This window comes from Cygnus atratus, chromosome 2 (assembly GCF_013377495.2).
Source record: "Cygnus atratus isolate AKBS03 ecotype Queensland, Australia chromosome 2, CAtr_DNAZoo_HiC_assembly, whole genome shotgun sequence".
In the NCBI taxonomy this organism is placed as follows: domain Eukaryota; kingdom Metazoa; phylum Chordata; class Aves; order Anseriformes; family Anatidae; genus Cygnus; species Cygnus atratus.
The window spans coordinates 139,729,664-139,751,198 of NC_066363.1; the positions used below are offsets into that span (position 1 = coordinate 139,729,664).

The following is a 21,535-nucleotide window of genomic DNA, read 5'->3' on the forward strand; positions in this document are numbered from 1 at the left end:
TAGGAAAAAGAGTATTTGGAAAACTACCTCTATTGTATGCAACAATGTGGATTTACTTTACCTGCTGGATGCATTAAAAAAGCAGTCCTAGTGATATTTCCAGTATAGGTGGAGAAGGTATAGAAGTAGCTGGCAAAATTCATTAGAAGAATAGCAAAGACGTTTTAATGGAGAAAGAATAAAAAATTTAGCTAGAATGAGTTGGATGTGTTACTACATTCTGCCTCTTTAAACCTTAATTGGGACTTTATAGCTTTTTATATAGTACAGATTGTGAAAATACATTCAAAAATTCAGTTGCAGATTAATTTTAACAAATAAAAAGACAGTCACGAAGATATCACTTCCTAATTCAGTCTTGCAATTAGCTTGAACTGTCTGCTACAGAAAAGGAAGAAGCAAGTGTTAGTGTTTTTTAAGGAAACCTGGAACTAACGGGCACAACCAGGAGTTCCTTTCTTTTTTCCTTTATGTACATATTGCCTGGCTTTATCGTGCTGTCATTAAACCCACACAGAAATATCGTAAGATTAATTGGATCAGCCTTTAGTTGGCCATATGTTAATCTTCTGCATGTTTACTTTTTCTTGTAGCCTTGTGCAAGCCTATTGTACCTAGAATTCTGTTGTTCACTGCTACCTTGCCAGTAAAGAGCAGCCTCACTGCGGCTAATAAACAGTTATTAACAAAGGATGCAGTTTTATTCAATACTGAGCATTATAAAAAATAATAATAATTAAAAAAAAACAGAAAAAAGAAAGAAAAAAAAAAAGGGACAGGTAGAGTAATCCTTGTAATCCTTCCAGTTACAGTTAGACTTTCAGTCTCACCAGCCTGTCGATCTATTCAGTCTTATCCTACTAAGTTGTTAAAACGGAGTTGTTTTTTCCCTCTCATCTTTGCTTGTCTTTTTTTCTTTTTTTTTTTCTAATTGAGTTTCTTAATAAATAAACTAGATTCAATGATGTGACTTTGTCTGTAGTTGCAAGCACATTTATGATCATGCAAGATTAATTCATTATGACATAAGAACAGAGCAATGAGGAATATTTGCTGTTTGGTGAGGGAGGTCAAATAAGCAGAGAACATGGAATAGTGCAAACTGGTCGCCTTTGCAAAAAGCCCTAATAAATGACAAAGAGAGAATGGATATGGAGCAGCTTGAAGACCTCCTCTTGTCCATATCTTTTACTTTTAAGAGTGGCTTGTACTAAGTTCCCACCAGCATAGATTAAAAAGTAGCATTTTACTGCACAGTTTGTTTTTTAACCTTTTTCAACTTGCATTCTCTAAATATTTTTCAGTAGAATTTGTTTTAGGTAAAGCTGAAGCTTAGAAATATCACTGAGGTAGTTAGCTCTGAAGTTAAACCTACTGACAGTAGAAAATAGTTAATTATTGTTCATGTGAGGAAACCAGACAATTAAAATTGTACATCAGCTTAATGAGACAGTGGAAAGTTCATTTTGACAGAAAGTTAAAGTGCTGTGGGTTAAGTGAATGTTGTAGAGATCACTGCTGGCATCTAGTTTCAGACAGGATTTCATTTTCAGTGGTACAAAAGCTCAAAACTCTGGATTATGAGTGACATTGAAACTGTAGTTGTGTTATCAGCCTCTGTGTGATAACTCATTAATTTTAAGCAGAATTTGATGGGAGGTTCTGTTATGAAATTGGGCTTGAGTCTTCCATTGCTTAATAATTTGTCTTTATCTGTTGGACTTAAAGCAGAATCATGATCTTATGAAAAGGAGTTTTATGTGGTCTCCTTTCTCATTTCAGCCATATACTGGCAAAACCGACATTTTACGATTCAGGAAAGCTCTCTTTTGCATTTCTGAAGATAGTTTTCTTTTTAAAGTTACTTCTTTATAGCCTCCACACGCCAGTATGAAAGCATAAACTCAAAGTTTTGCTGCCCATTTCCTTACATAGTGCTGAAAATACATGTGAGGTCTTTTGTCAGTTGTCCCTAACACATGGGATTACATGCATAAGAATAATATCCATTCAGATAAGAAGTGGGTGTGCTTAGTGGCAGGTTCGCTAGCACTATTGTAAAAGTAGAAAGCTTTAAGTGTTTGATACTGTAGAGGGAAAAATGATGTATCTGTTAACGGGTGGTTGCTGCCACTGTGCTGAAAAAATGGTTGAATGAAGGGACTTGGCAGAACTGAGAGTGAACAAACCCTTTTTTGAAGTCTGGATTCCAGCCACATCCGTGCTCTGTGCCTGGGAATTGGAAATGAGGCACAGGCTTCAATCAGTGGGAAAAAAATAATGACAAAACTTTGAGAGAACTGTAGCCAGGATCTGAGAAGTGGCTGCTGTCTGCCTTCTACACCCTGGGTACTCAGCTTTGGAAATTTCAGAACCGTTGAAGTGAACTTTTCTAAGGCAGCAGTAGCTTTGGAGCTTCCTGTCAGTATTAAGGATTTTTTTTGGGGGGATAAAATACTGCAAAATCTGTGGACACTTCTGGAGGACAGGACAAAACAACTTCTGCATTGTAATAACAGAAGTCAGATGACTGAACTTGCTTTTCTTATTTACCTTTGGCAGTAGCTCATGGTTCATGAGAGGCCCGTGGATTCCTGCTCTTTGGTTGATACTGCATTTCTCATTGCCAGAAGGGTGTGGGGAACCAAGGATAAGCAGAATTAAATGAACTCCTTTCCAGAAAACAAAACAAAACAAAACAAACACCTTTTTGACCTTGACAGTTTTTACAAATGGTTGCATTAATACTCAAATGTACTCTATGCAGCTATCTCAGATACAGTTTTATAGTACGCAAGTCTTGACTAGTGATATAAGCCTCATGAACTTCACCAGTGTAACTTCCAGCAGATATGAGTGTGATTCAGGGAACTCATTCTCACAGGCGATGAAAATGACCAGAACTTAAATGTCAGTTTTCCACCTTAACTTTCCATCATTATTAATGCATAGACTCCTACCAGCCTCTCCTTTCCCTCTAAAACTACAACAGTAGTTTAAGTACATTCTTGTATTTTTTTGGAAACAATGTGGAAAAGGAGAGAGATTTTGCATCAGGACAAACAGATGGTGTGTGACGGTGCTATTGAGGCCATCGTCCAAATACACATAGGTAAGGGTTATAGATACCCATTGCTAAGTTTTCCACTTAAATATTTTTTTACTGTATCGCTCAATGTAATTATTTGGGTTTACAAACAGAAACCCTAGCATGTCTAATAATAAGATTTGTATTATGGAGAGGCATTTTGGCCTGATATGCAGGTAATCTGCAGAACACGGTTTTTAAGACTCACAGCATGGATCTTGGGCCCCTCGCATTAGCAGAGGACCTCCTGGGAGTGCGGGGACTGGAAATGGGAGGCTTGATACTGGTTGCTTTTGGTCCCCTGGTGGCTGAGCTCCTGAGCCCTCAGAGGCAGCAGCGTTCTGAGTGGAGATGTGAATGCAGACAACTTGACCAAAATGGGATTTTATTTGTTATGTTTTCTGTAATGTTACACAGTTTTTACAAAATGTTACACAAGTACTGAATTATTCTTTTTATCACTTCATGTTATTACTTCTTTTTTTTTTGGCTTAAACCCTTGTAACCTAGATGTTAAGAAATGATTATTATATTCCATAGAAAGTTTTTTTTTTTTAATTTTGTTTCAAGTATGCATATTCATTCCAAGTGGTTCTGCTCAGTAAGTAGAATGCATACTGTGTGTAGACTGATTATTTAATAGACTTTTGTCTTCTGTGTTTAATTTTTTCCAACAGCTGTCAAAATGTGTAATACTTCTCTTGAAACAGAAAATGATGTAATAATGAACTATTTTGGCAGAAAAAATATTTGCTACTAGAATGAGGATTTTAGAAAATTTCTCTGTAAAGTAACCTTGAAAAGTTTATACTTTGAGGCAAAAGTTACAGTGACCTTTGCATAGATGCTTGTGCCCAAGAGGAAACAAAAGTGAAATTATTTCAGTACATGAGGCTTAGGAATTGGCAAAAGGCTTGTGCTTTTTATGCATCAGTGAGACTGGTAAGAAAATAATCATAAAAACAAAGGCTGTAGATTAAAAGGAAGCCACAAAACTAAATGCAACCTAAAATAAACTTGAAGTTCAGCATAGATAATATGCATTAAATGAAGAACACAATGTTTGGCAAAACTAAACAGCAAGCAAGGTCTCGGGGATTGCATGTGTTATTGATGGACGTGGGCCAGACTGCCAACTACCCGTTGTATAGTGCTGTCAGTGTAAAATGATGAAATGTGCCAGATTTCCAGAACGAAATGTTGTTCTCAACTTCATCCAGCTCTTTCTTGCTAGTGACTTGTGTCCTGCCTCATTCAACACAGAACAGTCAGCAGCGAACTCCTGGACCCGGAGAGCAGGCGGAGGAAGCCCCTTGCCCCTGACCCCTCAGGCTCCTGCCGGGGCAGCGGTGTCCCCAAGTCCCTCCCGTGGTGTCCCCATGTCCCTCAGGCAGTGTTCCCACGTCCCTCCCGTGGTGTCCCCATGTCCCTCAGGCAGTGTTCCCACGTCCCTCCCGCGGTGTCCCCATGTCCCTCCTGTGGGGCTGGGGGAGCAGTGGGCCCTCTCTGCTCTGCCTCAGGCCAGAGCTCCTGGCAGCGCGCAAGGGACTGCTGCGGTCTGAGGGCAGTGTGTGGACTCAAAACTGAACTCAAGTGACAAGAGCTGGTAGATTAGAAAGATGAGGCATAAGTCGTATGAAGCAAACCTGCTTTCTCTCTGGGAAAAGGCCAGTGGAGGCTGAGAGCAGGAGACGTCCTATTGCTGCACAGAAGAGGCCTACCTCCTGCCTTGCCTGACAGAGGGTGGGAGCTGCCTCTTAAATCCTATGGCTCCTCTGTGGTATAACACAAATTATATTTTTAGGGGAGTTTTCCTGAAAGTACTCAAGCAAATACCAACAGTTACTGCCGTATGTGTGGGGAACCGTAGTAAATAAATACTGTTTGAAGTAATTTTAAACTGACTGAGTGCGCTAATGTCTGTCTTGGTAAGAGCCTCTGACTCTTCTGATGAAGCCATTTTGTATCATTAATTTATAGCTGAACTGTATAAAATATATATTTCTGTATTAAAGAAGCTGGTCTCCCAGCTTCTTACTCTCTGTGCAATGTTAGACTTCATACATATATATGTATATATATTAAAAAAAAAGTAATCTCAAGAATCTCTGGAAAACTAATTCTAAGAAAAATAAATCTCTTGCACTTTTTTTTTGGGCTTACTATACCATTTTAATGTTTCATAGGAAATGCTTCATTTTTTTGGTTGTGCTCGTGTCTGTCCAGGATAGTAGATAAAGTGCTTAGACTAGATTAGTAATTCTTAGGTTGCTGAAATTTACAGTCTCAATTAGCAAAATTAGGTGAGTAGAATTCCCCACTAAGAATCATTCCCTACTAAAGATCATGGGTCAGACCCCTTTAAATCACAGGGATAAAAATAAAAGAGAAGTTGAAGTTCTTGCTTTCTCTTTGTGATTCAATATCTTATACTATGTCACATTTTCCAGCCTTTTTCAGCAACCACAGGAAACTGAAATTTTACGATGAAAATTAAATTTCCCATGTCATTTTTTACCTTTAGAAATAAGGGTTTTAAAAAAATCTATTATAGAACATGAAATGAGTCTGTAACTTTTATTGTAGTGAGACAACATAGCTATCATATGTAGAGGTTTGATTATTACGGGATCAGAAAATCAGTGAAGTAGCATGCCTGAAGGAATCATTGCAATATGAACTTGATAGCTGAATATGAATGCGCTCCTAGTCCACTGGAAATGGAAGGTAGAACGTGTGGGATTTCTGTGTGTGTATGTGTGTGTCTTAAAATATTGTCCCTAGTTTTTACACCCAAGGTAGTCCTCTACCGTGAGGTGGCATGAGGTGGTGGTCACTATGTAATGATATGAATGGCTTAAATAATGGATAGTTAGTTGCTAAGTTGACATATCTTGTTATGGGCTTGCGGTTGCACCCATTGCTTGATAAATGATTGATAAAGCATTTTAGAATAATTAATCTGTGCAATATTGGCAATATCCAGTGTTGCTGGATACATGAAGATAGGGTGTATTAAGATAAGATACTTGCATGTGTCTGGTGGAACTAGGTGAAAGTGCACTTGGAAAAATAAATGAGATTTTTTTTCCTGCTATTAACCAGTTTATCATCTAGTACCATGGGATTATGAATCACTCACTTCATGTTTCCTACTGTTGTATTTGCAGCTTGCAGCTTGGTCACGTCCCAAAGCAAATTACTTGTCTTTGTAACAGCTGAACTGTGTGCTGCATGTTACTAGTGTTGGGCCACCTCCTAGAGTTTAGTTCAGTTGGAGAAGAAGTAGTTCTTGAAGGTTACACTTCTGGAATATTATAAATTACACGTATTTCTCTCTGATTTGTGTTCTGAAGTTGATTGTTGTTTAGTGATTGTGAAGTATTTGTGGGCCTAAATAAAAAGAAAAATACCAAATTGTTAATGATCTCTTTTCTTTGGCAGAAAATTACATCAGCAGTTTGAAATGTATAAGGAGCAAGTGAAGAAGATGGGCGAAGAATCACAGCAGCAGCAGGAGCAGAAGGGTGATGCCCCAACTTGTGGCATCTGCCACAAAACAAAATTTGCTGATGGCTGTGGCCATAACTGTTCATATTGCCAAACTAAATTCTGTGCACGCTGTGGAGGAAGAGTGTCTTTACGGTCAAATAAGGTATGGACTTACAAAAGTTTAGTAATAAGCTTCTAACCTCAGTATCTTTTATTCATTGCTTATGCATCCTAATCACATAGCTACTGAAACAGATTTCCTTTAAGGATGAAATGATGTCTACTTTAGGGTCTTCTGAGACATCTGTCCTCATTTCAAATAATTTCCATTTGCAGATGGATTTGTGACTGTGTCCTTTACATTAACACATGCCACATTTCTACTGTAAGACTCATGCAAGTACAATTCTTTGAATAGAGGACTGAGTTTCTGTATTGGAGACCAGGAGGTATAGCTAGTGAGCTAGTGATGCTAATGTTGAGACACTGTGACTATTGCAAATTAGAGCAAGGGTTTTTTTTTTAAAATGTTATGCTTGCCCAGAATCCTCTGTACAAGATTATCGTAAAATGAGTGTTAGAATAGTATATACAGTATGTTAAGGACTTTTAAAATGTTTATCTATTAAACATATGCACATATATATACACATGTAAGTATATTACATTAAAATATTCTTAGTAAAAATGCAATGCACTAACAGTATGGAGCTTCAGCTAGTATACTGGTTTTTATTGTACAACAACACGTAAAACAGCAAGTTGAATTTTTAAGAAGTTTGGTCGTAAAATAAAACATTCAGTAGAACAGAGGTAATCAGAAAACTTAAGTTCTGAAAGAAGTTTTAGTGTTTTAGATAAAATGTTGACATCTCACATATCTTTCTCAGTTTCATACAGATATTTGTAGAATATTCTTGACTACTCAGGACTTCTTATGCTAGCCTTTTGTTGCAACATCTTCTGTAAATCAATACAATCATTTATTTATTAATGTAATCATTTGTCAGTATCATTTATTTCCATAAATCAGTTTCTTCTTGTAATAGTCATTGCAAATACCATGCAAACTGCAAATATTATCTTAATCGCTTGGAAGGCAGGTGACAACGTTATGTATTTTTTGTCCAAGATTGAAAAGGAGGCTTAAATAATGGACTCAGGTTTTGATTGACGGGGTAGAAAAGAACCTGCTACTTGCTGATGATTAAAGTAACTGAGATTGTGTAAATCTGTCAAACTGCCTTGATATGACCAAATTTTGTTAAAGTAATTTAAAAATTTGTATAGAACCTTTTGTCTTGAGTAAGATCACATTATTATTGCTTTTTATAACTAAATTGTGTTACCATTAATCAGAGATATAATAATTCCTGTACTGATTTCATCTGATTATAAAATACAATTGAGACAGTTTCTTGGATTCATAATGTCTACATAGTTAGAGTCAAAGAATAAAAGCATTAGGAGGAAGGCTTCTTCTAATGAGATGTTCTGAGACATCATTTAGAATCATAGAATGGTTTGAGTTGGAAGGAATCTTCCTCAGGATGAATCTGAACTTGGCCGATATTTCTCTACTGTCTCTTGACAGGTTTCCAGTGAGATTCTTCCATACCCTCTTAGGTCCACTGCTTAGAAAGTTTTTCTTAGTCTAACCTAAATCTGTCTTTCTGCAAGCCCGCTTCTGCTTTCAGTATTACGAGTCTGTTCAGCAACTCTTCTCAGTTGGTATTTTTCTACTACTCTGGATAACTTAGTGTGGTAAATAAACTTTTCTGGCTCTCATTCCTTTCTGTTCTTGATCACTTATGAATACGCTGGACAGAGCATCTCTAGAGAGATTCTCTGTGAGGCTTCACTGGTGATACCTCTCCCTTAAAAAGCCCTGACCATTTATTTATGTTCTTTTCTTTTTGTCTTAAACTAATAAAGTTTTCTCAGGGAATAATTTATTCCTATTTCATGGCCACTGATATTCTTTAAAATCCCAGAGGCCAAACTCAGCTATATCAGCAGGTATCACTTACTCAGTGACTCCTTGAAGGAATTTTAGTAAATGTAACAGACATCACTTACCCTTACTAAAGTTGATACCTTTAGCTTACATAGCTAATTCATACGCTTGCATTAAAATTAAGTCCATTTTGTACAAAAATGATCATTATGTGGAAGTTCCTTCTAGATCAAACAGATAAAATTAATAATGATGGTACTGCTGCTTCTGTGCTCCTGCTTATGACCTTAGGAATAGGAGTATTCAGCCAGGATGGGGAGTTTAAATTTTGTGGGAATAAGGGAGCTTAAACTGGCATCTCTTATGATTATGAACAATTTCAGGTTGATTGCAATTGTGTTTCTCAAATAATAAATCACATAACAGTAATTTGTAGTGGTATAGGTACCACTGATACACAAGATAACACTGCTATTCGTTCTTAATCGTATACTGATTTATACAGGAAAATACGGAGAGTGAGGCAGTAGACAGCAGAATGAGATTTATGCAGCTGAGAAATTTATATGTTAAAATGTTTGACATCTACTGCCTTCAGATAGATAAAACTTGTGTGCAGTAAATATAATTTTCAACAGCTCAGAATGCCAGTTCAGTAAATCAACATTCCACTCCTAGAGGAAGAAAACAGTGCTTGTGTGAAAACTTAATTTGAAGTATGGTGTATACCTGCTTTAAGGATGTTCAGCAATCTACTATCAGTTACACCCGCTGAAACATTCTTCTCTCTTTGTCTTTGAACATCAAAAATAAGAGATTTTCAGTTGCTTTCTAGGGCCTAACATCTCTGTATGAACTACACAGGGTATATATAGGAAAATTCCCTCAGTTCCCTCTGGTTCTGTCAAAAAATTGCATTTTGATTATTTCTTGGGTTATGTTTGATTTTCAGAGAACCATCAAGTTCTTTTCCCTTCTTTGTTGAGTGCATTTCCAACTGCAGGATGTACAGTGTGGACCATCCATATGCAGCCACAACGTGTAATCCATTTCATTCTGTTGACAATTGACAGGCACCAAATAATTAGTCTGTCACAGTCAGGATTTCCAGGTCACTAGGATTTGGAATAAACTCAGTGATTTGCAATCGCATACAAATAAGCTGATCCTTAAGAGACACGGTTTGATTCCGTGTTTCTCTAGAAAAGACGTGACATTACTGACTTGATGGAAAGGATTTCTCTGAACTCTAGGTTATATATATATTTTTTTTTTTCCTTCAGTTTAGGCCATGTAACACCTGTAGAATCTGGTAATGTACAACTGTATTCACCTTTCTGGAGAATCTCAGTGCATGTGTCTCGGAAAGAAAGGAAAGGAAGCTGCTGAGTTTTTCCAAAGACAGTTTCCTATTTAAAAGTTTAAAATTCACAAATGGAGACTGTAAAAGTTATCCTTCTAACTGGGTTGAATTTCACATCCCAGTCTCTCCATGAGTAGAATAGAGTTCATATTATCAGATATGCTAAAGACCTACAGCATACCTGAACTCTGGTCATGGTTATCTGAAAACAACAGTGCCACATCCATGATTGTTAAAACATCTCTAAACAATGATCAACTCCATTTAATTTGAGGTGAGCAGCTTTCCAAAGTTATACCCCAGTTTAGCGGGACTACAGTTCAGCCATATACCTCATGGTCCTTAGCACAATTCCCTCCCCGTCCCTCACCCCCAGCAGTGTTTCGCTGCCTGTGCTCGAGGGCAGCTCTGATGTGGCCCAGCTGTAGCCTGGGATCAGCCCAGGGAAAGCTGTGGGAGAAGGAGCCCTGTGGGGGCCTCCACACCCTGTTTGGAGCTGCTTATGGCTTAGGCACTTGGCCTTGGTCATTCCCTTGGCGCCATGGCTGGTCTGTGCCGCTGCTGACCTGCGTCTGTAGGCTTGGCCTCCTGGCTGGCCTTGGTTCTGCCTCATCACCACGGCCCTGTTGGGATTACCCTGTTCTCCTCGTGTGGGGACTGTGGGACACTGCTCTGTTGGTGGGGGCATGGCCTGGCTGAAATCACCCTTTGTGCCCTGCTCCTGGCCCTGGCTAGGCCGCTGGCCCTCTCTGTGCCTGGGCAGTATGGAAGCAGCATGCTGTCCCAGCAAAATGCGGTTCTCGTTACTTCAGTTGGTACTGAGATGAAAGGCTTGCACAGCAATCATTTTTAACCAGGAGACATTGCTCCTTTCCAGCCTGTAAGCTTCTCATGCAAACTTATATGTAGCAATAGTGATACCCAGCTGCAGCATTTCTGTACTGACACCTCAGGTTCTCTCGATTCTTCAGAAAAAAAAATAAAATCTGTGATTCTAATAGAAGCTTTGTGGATATTATCATGTCTTTCAAGTGATAACTGCAGAAACTATTTTGTTACTCGCTTTATTATTTTAGGCTATTTTCACTTGGTGGCTGTTTTGAATCTCATTAAAGAGCAGATGATAGCCTCAATTTCAACAGAGGCTAGGCATATTTGAACTCTTCACTCTGTTTCAAAGCTTTCAAAAACCTTAGAGGTTATTATGATCCTGACACAATTTAGAACTGATAATATTAGGCAAACTGATATTTTTGCACTTAAGGTGAAAAAATACTTTCTTGAACAGTGGCTTTGGCTCACCCAGTCAAATGCCAGATTCACCTTCTAACATTTTTTTTAAAGGGTAAGGTGTAGATATTGACAATGCTAGATTTCTTCTGAATATGGAAGGAAATTCCAGTCATTTTACTCACATTTCTGTGTCTAAATATTCATGGAGGTAAGGCCTTTTCCCGCAAAACTGATATTAAAATGTACTTGCATTTTCACATGGAACCGAATAAATATTGCCGAAATCTGACCAATTTGTTGCTTTTTAAGCATTTGTTCTTTGAGAACTGGATGGGATAATTTCTTTAATATCTTTGCTATAGAAATGACTGACTGGACTGTCTCTCATATCGTCAGTCATATCACTCCTTATGTTGTACTGGTGTGAACTCAAATGCTGTGCATCAGTGCTGGGGGAAGCAGCTGAGAAGATGGCGGTAGTCCTAGGTGTCTAGTAAAGGGTAATTGTTTGTCTTGAATTTCACATTTCTTTAAATTTCATTGCCTGTTTCTGAAAAGAGACACTTCATCCTGAAAGTTGCTCCATATAGGTAGATTCTGTCTGAATCAAGTCTTGTTGATCTGTTGGGATTCACACATTACAGTGTGAATGACAGAATGTAGAGTCAGAACTGCCTCCAAAGCCACCGATTTCTGGAATTGCTGCTTTGCACTGGAAAATTTACACTGATATGTTGAAGTGTTTAAAGCTCTTCCTATGCTGTTAATTTCTGAGAATTATCTTACATCTCCTTTGAGTATATAGTTTATAAATGAGTAAATATGTATTATTTTAATCATTACCTAAGCAGTGCTTGTACTTTGGAATATCTTTTAAGCTAAGAGAGAAGAGACTTCTCTACTGATACATGAAAATGACTTATCTGCCACAATTTTCACAAATATTGACTGAGTTTGTAGGAAATATGAGTTGTTCTGTTCTCCTTGCTTACATTCTTAGGATGTATTTAGCGTTTACTTTATCTTTTCTGTGATTACAGTTAATTTGTTTTCAAGTGAAGTTAAGCTTTTGGAAACTCTTGAACACATATTAAGATTTGGCAAAATGAAAGTGTGATGGAACAGAAGAGTGTTACCAGATCAATATTTATGAGCCAATAGTTTCTAATGTTAGAACCTAGTGATGCAAGAGTAGTTATTAGAAAAATTGTCTCAAAGCTCTTAAGCTGTCTTCTCTTAAATACATATCAGTGTTACAGTGAGAGTTTGCTTCTGTCTTTTAGATTTGTTATTTCTGAGTCTTCTCTTTTACTGGTTTGTATATTGTCGTCTTTACTTTTCTTCTTATATTGACTTCTTATGCATTATGGTTTTATTCCTCTTAAATGTTCTAAAGATCCTTGTATTTTAGGTGAAAACTACTGAGTGGAAAAAGTAGATTAGAACATAATTCACAATATGAAGAGGTGTTAATAGTTAAAATTTTATATATATAATTATCACTTACAATTTAGATAGACTGGAACACCATGTTAGAGTAGCATAAAAATAGTCAGGACATTGAATAAATTATGCTAGTCATTATTTCTGGAAAAGAGATAAAAGTGGGAAAGATTCATACTGATGGCTAAGCAGAATGTTTAAATATATGCAGGTGTATAGTGTGTAGTTGAAAGCTATTTAAAAAGGCTAATATAGCTAGATTTTCTTAATGAGTGAGGACAGACTATTGATGAATAATCGTTGGGTTGGAAAGGACTTCTGAAGGTGTCTCACCCAACTTCTTGCTCAAAGAATTTTGAATTACATTAGTTTTCTGAGGTTCTTGTCCAGTCAGGTTTGAATCTTCAAGGATGGAGATTCAGCAGCCACTTTGAGCAAACTCTTCCTGTGCTTCATCACTCTCTTGATTAAAAACAAAACAAGGATTTCCTACACCTAGTCTGAATTTCCCAGGTTCTATCTTGTATTTATTGCCTTTTGTCTCATGCTTCACTGTGTGTCTTTGAGGAGAACACTACAGATAATACTACATCACCAAATGACTAAATTATGGGTACTGCATAGTGAAGATTATAAGGAATTAATATTCAAAATGGCACTATTTCTAAGCAGTCTCTTGAAATGTCATGGGCCTTGTTTATAGTCTGTTTTAAAATTTCAGGAGTAGTGGTACACTGGAGAATATAAAAAGCTGAAGGTAAATAAGAAGATATTAAAAGTTATTAAGACAGTAAATACTGTGCTAGAAACAGACAATTCTGCTTCAAAGAGTAGTCAGCCTAGGTAGGTAGAACAGTAAGTTAAGTTCTATGATAAAAAAAATCAAATAATAAAGATAATTTTCATCTCAAAATTTGTTTTTGTAAGGATCTTACCTCTTCTTGTAACTTTGTATAATTTTTAACCTCTTCTATTTACTGTTTCCATTTCTCATTTATTATTGATTGTTTTAAAGATGTTCCTATTTCCTAGTTTAAATGCCATTGTATCCAGTTTTCATTTTTGCTTGAAACTTGCTGCCTTTACTTTTTTCTTTAGTTTCATGTATTTAAAATCTTTATCGTTGTTGCTCTGTGCTATTTTACCTACTGGATCTTGTAGGAATAAATTTAATTTTGTCAAGTTCTCTTGCTTAAAATTGAACAGAGTTTTAAACTGTTGTCTGCATCCTTAATCTGGGGAGCTGGGCTAGTCTGACTTAATTGCTCTTTTGTGCTGTTACTTACCCCTTCCTGCAGTTAAGAGACATTCACCAAGAAAGGAACCTAACCAGGCAGGCATTTATGATTTCAAAATTTTTTAGCCTCTGTGCTAAAAACACATGCTTATGGATTATGCTCCTCTTGCATAGTAGAGTGTATTTCTCCAGAGGATTGAGGCACTAGGAGTTTTCATTCCAAACACCTATGAGCAACTCCTGCCACTCTTATTGTGGTAGGACAGGAAGCCCTGCTAGGAAAGCAGTGGTGCACCCGATGCTGTGCAGATAAATGACTCTGCACACTGAATGATAATGCTTACAAGTTCCTTGGTTTTAGATAGCTTTCAATGCTATTTTGTATTTCTTTAACTGAGAATACTCTAAAAACTCTAGCATCTTTGAAAATGCTTTAAGTTAAAACTCCAGGTTTTACCACTGCACATAGGATCACAGAGTAAGCTCAGGGTGGTAGGACCTGGGGAGGTTATCTAGTCCAATCTCCTGCTAGTCCATTGTCCATTGTCCTTCAGCTGTGCATCCTCAAGAAAATTCTAGCTTTGTCTTCTCTGTAGCTCACCTTGAGGTAGTCGAAGATTGCAAACAGTTCCCCTCTTCCCCCACCCATCCGCATCCCAGCCTGTAGGCTAAATAAGCCTGTGTCCCTCAGCTTCTCCTTGTGTGCTCTGCCCCTTGACTGTCTTAGCTGGCTCTGCTGTATTCTGTCCTGTTTGTTTGTGTGTCTAGCGTTGGGGGGAATCTAAAACTTTTGTAAGAGCACAGGAGCACAAAGTTACATGTCATAAGGCTATCTGAATAATAAAGCTATAAAATGAGTTGTCACCCTTTCTACGTGAGCAGTTGTATTCCCAACATAGTGAAGTGCTTATTTCCATGCCTAGGTTTAGTCTGTGTATTGGCATGTGACATTGAGGTACCAGAAAATATTGCTCATTTATGCATTTTTCATCGTCATTCACAAAAATGGGAAACAGTTTTGTCTGAAACCATTTTGAATATTTTTGTTTTCTGAAGTATTATTCCATTTACAATTTTAGCTAAAAAGACAGTTCCTTCAAGGAAAATAATACTGGAAATATTTGTATTTAATATTTATGAATATGAAAAGGAGTATATAAGTAATATAGATCTCACATGACATGCAATAAATGCTTGAGAAACTCTGTCTCCTTGTGCTTTAAAACCCTCCTATTTTAAAGAGCTATTGAGTGATGAACATGCAGTTATGCCATAATGTATCCCCTATTTCTGGCTAGAATGAACAAAAATCCTTCATTTCACTGGACTCAATGCAAGTGCAAAAGGTTGATGCATGCTAATCATTTGCAATACTGCGGTCCAAGGCATGTGGAGCTAAATTCTGCATCCTTTTTATGACATGCCCCATTTGATTTATTAAGGCAATTCAAAATAATTTGGAGTCATGTCTTAGAAAATTCCACAAAGAAAATAATTTTAATTTGTACAAATATTTTCTTGGACAGATAAAATTTCTCAATTTCACCCATAAAACTAAGCAAATTGTTAAAATGAAATATTTTTCACTGGATCCTCTTCACCACTATGGGAAATAAGAATGACATATAATAATTCCTTTGAAATTTGTTCATTTATTTTACTAACAAATACTACTGCTTGCTTTCAGAATGAAAGTGACTCTTTCCTTCTTTGTCTTTTTTCTGTCCTTTCTTTCTTGCTTTCGTGGATATGAACTCCAGGAGGACAAAGTGGTTAGAGCCTTTTTTCTGTCTTAAGTCCTTTTCTTTTCTGAATAGACTTGTTTCCTGGCCTACATTTGCTTTTATTTACACATGTGTAATTCCTGCTAAAGGCAAGGGGAGTTACTATCATTGAAATGAAAGCAATGTTTGGCATGAAAGGCTTACCTGTTCTTCAGATAACTTACTAATAATCTGTGAGTTGTTGTGGACATTATGCATGATATTCCTTTCTGCAGCTTTTGTGAGCATGCCCCTACTTTTCCTTTAGTTTTGCAATATGATATGTGCACAGTTGAAAAACAAATTAAGTAGGTAATTGTCTAGGAGGTGTTTCTCTTACAAAAATACAAATTAATTTTATCACAGTCGCATAAACCTTTAAAAATAACATTTTCCCTATGTGGTAGCAGTGTTGATATCCTCAATCTCAAATGCTGTTGATGTTCTCAATGTTTTGGCTTCTTTTAGTAACTTTATGTAGCATGGTAGTTCTGTTTTGATTTTTAATGACAATACAGTTAGATGTCAGTAATAACTAAGAAAACATATCTATTCTTAACATCTAGGAATAAGCCAGCAATGTCATAGAGCAATCTATTAACATATGTTATTTTTTAAATTAAATGGCACATGGGCATTCAGAAAATGTGGTGCACATATTGTATTGAGCATAATGTTGAATTAACGTTAGAAGTTATGCATGTCACTGACACTGTGTTTATTTTGCTGATATTACACCAGAAGTAAATATTTTAATTTGATTTTATTTTAGATGCATTTAGAAAAGGTAGTATAAAGATGAATTTGAGAATAAGCCTGAATATATTTCAATATTTTACCAGATTATATGCAATTATTAAAAAAGAGAATGGAATCAAGAAAACTACCTGAGCTAATGTAAATCTGCTCTTCCATGAAAATCGCTAATGTTTTCTGAAGGGAATTGCAATTGTAAAGCAACTTGCCCTGTAGTGCTTGGCGAGTAAGTTCCAATATTTGACGGACTAAAGAGATTCTTTAGCATCCATATGCAACATGGCACAGTCTTTCATTGCAAAAAATGGGATTTTTTTATTGGTAGCAGTGTCAAGGCTCACGTTCAGCTCACATGTATGGCTCAGAAGTATGTTGCTTCATATAAAAGTTATAAGTCATTTGCTGCTGTTACCATTTAGGCTATGTTTTTACTAGGGGGCAAGCGATCTTTGTGGTGGGACACATATTGGTCCCCTAGTCTGTTAGAGGACTACATAGTTTTTTTTGGCCTGCATCTTCAGATTTTTTTTTTCTCAATTAAAATGTTGTGAATTCACGGAAGCCATGAAGTAACACGAGTTTCTAGAATACCAGAGGTAGCTGTAGATTTCAAATGGTGGATGTGTCAAAGGAACTATTTTCTTCTTGAAGAATTAATTTCTCCCATTCCCTATAATCTTGTAATTGATGCATGTTAACAGTGTTCCCACAGTCAATGCAGGAACTAATGCCCATGAGGCACTCTCATATATTGTAGCAGTACCAAATCCTAAATTCACTTGGGAGCGTGAGAGGGGCAGGGAGAGGGGAAGAGAAAGGGGGTTACAGGAATAATGTTATATGATTAGCTAGTTTTACTGTGTACCTGTGCTAAGGAGGAAAGGGACAGGAATTTCTTTAGCTTATGAACTGTTTAGGTTTTTTCGTAAGTAACAATTGCATATCAAGGAGCTAAAGAGTTGATTCTGCTGATTTTGAAATATATGTTTTAGAAGTTATAAAGGAAGGAAGAACATATTTCAGGTCAGATTTTTCTTGACTACAAATATTGTGAAGTAGGGACAGAAGCAGTCTTCATCTTGCTCTTTTAGTGCTACTAGTATGGTTAAAAACCCTCGTATGTTGTATGCAGATACGAACTTCTTTACTGAAAGGGTTGTTAGGCATTGGAATGGGCTGCCCAGGGAAGTGGTTGAGTCACCATCCCTGGAGGTCTTTAAAAGACGTTTAGATGTTGAGCTTAGTGATATGGTTTAGTGGAGGACTTGTGTTAGGTCAGAGGTTGGACTAGGTGATCTTGGAGGTCTCTTCCAACCTAAATGATTCTGTGATTCTGTGATAAATAGGATTTTTTGTAAATTTTGTGAGATACAGCATTCAGTAGTAGGTTAATCCATGCTAAGAGTCCTTAATATTATCAGTTATCTGTTTTTTTGTTAGCAATTTTCTATCGTTAACATATTAGAGAAGGCGTGAATTCCAGTATTTCTTAGGAAGCCTATTCTGTATTTAGTAGCCGTAGAGTGGCAAATTCGATCTGCTTATGCATAAAGCCATAGATATTTGGTGATTGTTGATAGGATGTTAACTATATGGTTCAACAATATGGATTTGGAAAATCAGGTGTATCCAAAACCTTCGAGGCGTTAAAGAATAGAAAGTATTTTAACATTTCAGTTTGTTGTCTTGAGAAGTAAAGATTATGATTATAGAGAAAAGCCGGGACAGTGCATGGTGATGAATGAAGGGGACAATCATATACCAGTCTGCTGGTGCTGTTTATTATGGGGAATGGAGTTGGACATGAATTCTCACTCTGTTTTAATATTGCAATTGTACTGTTAAATATCCATAGAAGAGAACTTAAATTTCATACTGCTATCACATTGGAGTATAAAGCTCTCTGTACCTGTTTCCAAGTCGAATCACTTGTCCCAGCCATTCATTAGTCTGGTATCACCGTGTATCAAGTACTTTTGCAAAATCAAGGCACAAATGTGACAGAAAGGAGTCATTTATGTTAAGTTGTAAAAGAGAAAGATCATCTCTGAGGAGGAAATAGTTGACTATTTTTTAAGGAAAAATAATGTTCAGTGATTTTTTTCCATCTTCTGTATTTTTATTTTCTTTAAGTAACAAAGGTACATTTTAAATGATCTTGTGCATTAGTGTGGCTATTATTCAATCAAATGTGACCATGAAGTAGAGGAGTGCTCTTTGAGAAACGAGAGTCAATTAAGGCTGACTGAAGTGTATTTCAAAAAATAAAGGTGCACAGGATCTCCATCTTCCTCCTTAGATTTTCACAATTATATTCCTAACCAAATAAATTTATTAAGATGAGCAACATCATTAGCTGTAGTAGTGAAATCGTACAGCTATGTCATTGAAAACCATTAAATTAAATGATTAAAAATATGAGGAACTATGTGCAATATAGGTTGTGTAAAAGCATATCTTCACTGCAAATACTACTAAATGAATTAGTGGTGAATATTTTAATTTTGACTGAAGTTTAGCTTGTTTTTAAACAAAACTATATTTTTATACCTTTGCTTGGAGGCAGTGGCTTTAAAGTCACCGATACTTTGAGGACACAAGTAAGCCTTAAAAGAAGTTTTTCGAAACAGCTGGCAGGAGAAAACACGGATCCTTCTGATTTAGGTTCCTTCACTTGTTGGTTATGGATCTGGCTTTTCAAAACTTCTAAAATCCCTATGGAATGTTTAGTTGTGAATGTTTGAGGTTTAGATACATCAATTCATGCTTTTCAAGTGCTTGTTTTCTTATTCTTTGTTTAATAACTGTCTCAGGCACAGAGATTTAAAAAAAAAAACAACACAACAGCTTTATGGTTTGAGTTAGCTCCAACTTAATTCAATTATTTGGAACTATAATTTGCAACAAATATTGTTAAGGACAATGCTGCTCTGTCTGAAAGTGAGTGAAAATCTCATTCTGGATTAGACAATGTCTGTAGCTGGTAATGAAATCTGTTTTTTCTCTCATCCCAGGAAGTTAGGAGGCAGTCACCGATTGTCATAAAGCTGGAGTCAGCTGAGGCAAAAAGATGGTGTATATGGGAGTGTATGACATAGAAAAGATGTTTTTTGAAATCTGAAGGTGAAAGGGGACTTTAAAGATACCACGAATCCTTAACGTTCCTGCTAGTGAGATGAAGTTTCTCCTTATTTTTCATGCAACCCCTTTATTACAGTGCTAGGGGGAATAGTCTCCTGGGTAAGCAGTGATGATACTGGAACCTGATCTGGAGTCCACTAGATAGATCAAGTGGAAAGACCGAACTGCTAGGTGTTAATCTCACATATACTATCACACACCTGTAACTCAAACTGGAAGAATCGATTCTCTTTTCATAGCTGTATTTCTGCATTATAAATTGGGCACTTGTGCCATGAAGTGGGCAGTTCAGCAGCCTGGCATAGGGACAGTCTGGTCCTTTCTCTGCTCTTTCATCTCTTTTAGCAGGTTTAGGAAGTTGTTTTTAGGGAATCTTTTATAAGGTGCTACAGGTAAATGAAAGCCTTCAACAGAACTGCTTATAATTCTGTAAAGGATAAACCTGAGGTGCAAAGCTAGGGAACTTCATCCTTTTCTGTTTTTATCCACTGAGTAAAGAGGGTAAAACATTTAACACTGTCCTTGAAGTGGGTCTTCTACCTTTGTAAAAGTACGTATTTTGAAATACTTAAAGGCACAAACAAATAGCTTGTCTTCAAAAACCAAATCTTCAACCTTCACCAGTCTTAAGAACCTGCAGATAATACTTTCTGATGAAATTGTCTCAAAGCCTCCTTTAGGCAAATTCAGATTCAAACATATTTACTGAATAGGTTCCCAGGTTAATTCCCCTAATAACTGGACTGACTCGAGTTTTCTTTTAACTTTAATTATTAAATCAAGGTTTAATCATTTTTGAGATTATAGACAGAGTTCAGACAATTGCAGTCATTTTTAGCAATATAACCTCATAAAACAATTTATTGTAAAATTACATTAGAAAAGATCAAAAGCAATTAACATTGGGCCTTGTTCTCCCTATGCGTCTTACTGCAGATAAAAACTTCCGATTCCCCAGTTTTCCTTTGGCATATTCCAGAGTGGAATAATAAAATTCATTAGTCAGGAGAGACCAAAGCGGTGGTGAGAATGCTCACATCGTTTTGTGGAAATTTCATTTGAACTGTTAAACAAGAGAGAGAGTATTTCTCATTTTACTACTCTCCTGAAGAGATCCTGGGCCCGGCCAAGAATCCCGTTGTTTCTACCCCAGCAGTGTTGCAGGCGTGTGCCTCCACGGTGCCCTGTAGCAATCTGGGATTGCCCAGATGTGACAAATATTTGTAATAATCTTTGGGAATAACCCAAATCATGGCTTATTTCTCACACCATTGCCTTCTTGCTTTTGGAAAATACCTGTTTGGGTAAACTCTTACCTATTGTTGACGCTTGACTCTGACCTCTGTGTCTTATCAGGAAACATGCTCCGAGTATCATCAAGCTTTTTAAGGTCTCCCAATGCTTTAAGAGATATGCTGTTAAAAAAATATGTTGATTTCTTGATGACTGAAATTTGGGAAAAACAAACAACTTCTTCTTCACAAAGCGACTTGCAAAAACAGCAGGATATTTCACAGTCTTAAAATACTTCTGACAGAGGTCTCCTTTACCAGCTATTATGTAGGATTATTTTGCTGAGACATTTCTCAGCTGCAGGAAGCTTAATGATTTTCCTCAACTCTTGAGTGTTGTCTTTCAGATTGGGATCTCTAAAAGTAATTCAGAGGGTTGGCAACTTAGACCTTCCTGTCTTAGTTCACTTATCCCGGTGTGTTCTCTGATCCTATTTCTCATGTATCCATTTGTCTGAGCTACTCTCCTTTATCTCTACAGAGTTCAGAGCTCACTCCTGTTTCCCTCATCACTAAGGAGCCTACCTCCAGTAACAGAAGGTGCTTCTAACAAACATGATAGCGAAAACTCACAGTTTTTCTATCTTCTGTTTCTTGGAGTTGGATTGCAAAACATAAGTAAATGTAAATACCTTCAAACTTTCTCTGTAGATAACTTTAAATACTAAGATTTCCAGTATTTTCAAGACTGTCACAATGTTACATATAAGAAAAAATAGTCAGTATACATATACCTTATTAAAGTTGTAGTTTTAAACTTGCATGAAATC

General features: G+C 36.8%; 1 protein-coding gene across 23 annotated transcripts in view; it reads left to right on the forward strand.

Moving 5' to 3' along the window:
* Positions 1–21,535, forward strand: part of RIMS2 (regulating synaptic membrane exocytosis 2) — a 459,423-nt gene that overhangs the window by 75,788 nt on the left and 362,100 nt on the right. For 12 of the 23 annotated variants that reach the window (XM_035546278.2, XM_035546276.2, XM_035546285.2 and 9 more), the window contains one exon: positions 6,533–6,743. In XM_035546278.2, the coding sequence (XP_035402171.1) occupies positions 6,533–6,743 (211 nt within the window). Of the gene's footprint in view, positions 1–6,532; positions 6,744–15,573; positions 15,586–21,535 lie in introns of all 23 variants that reach the window. The other 11 variants (XM_050709066.1, XM_035546281.2, XM_050709068.1 and 8 more) reach the window with 1 other exon arrangement.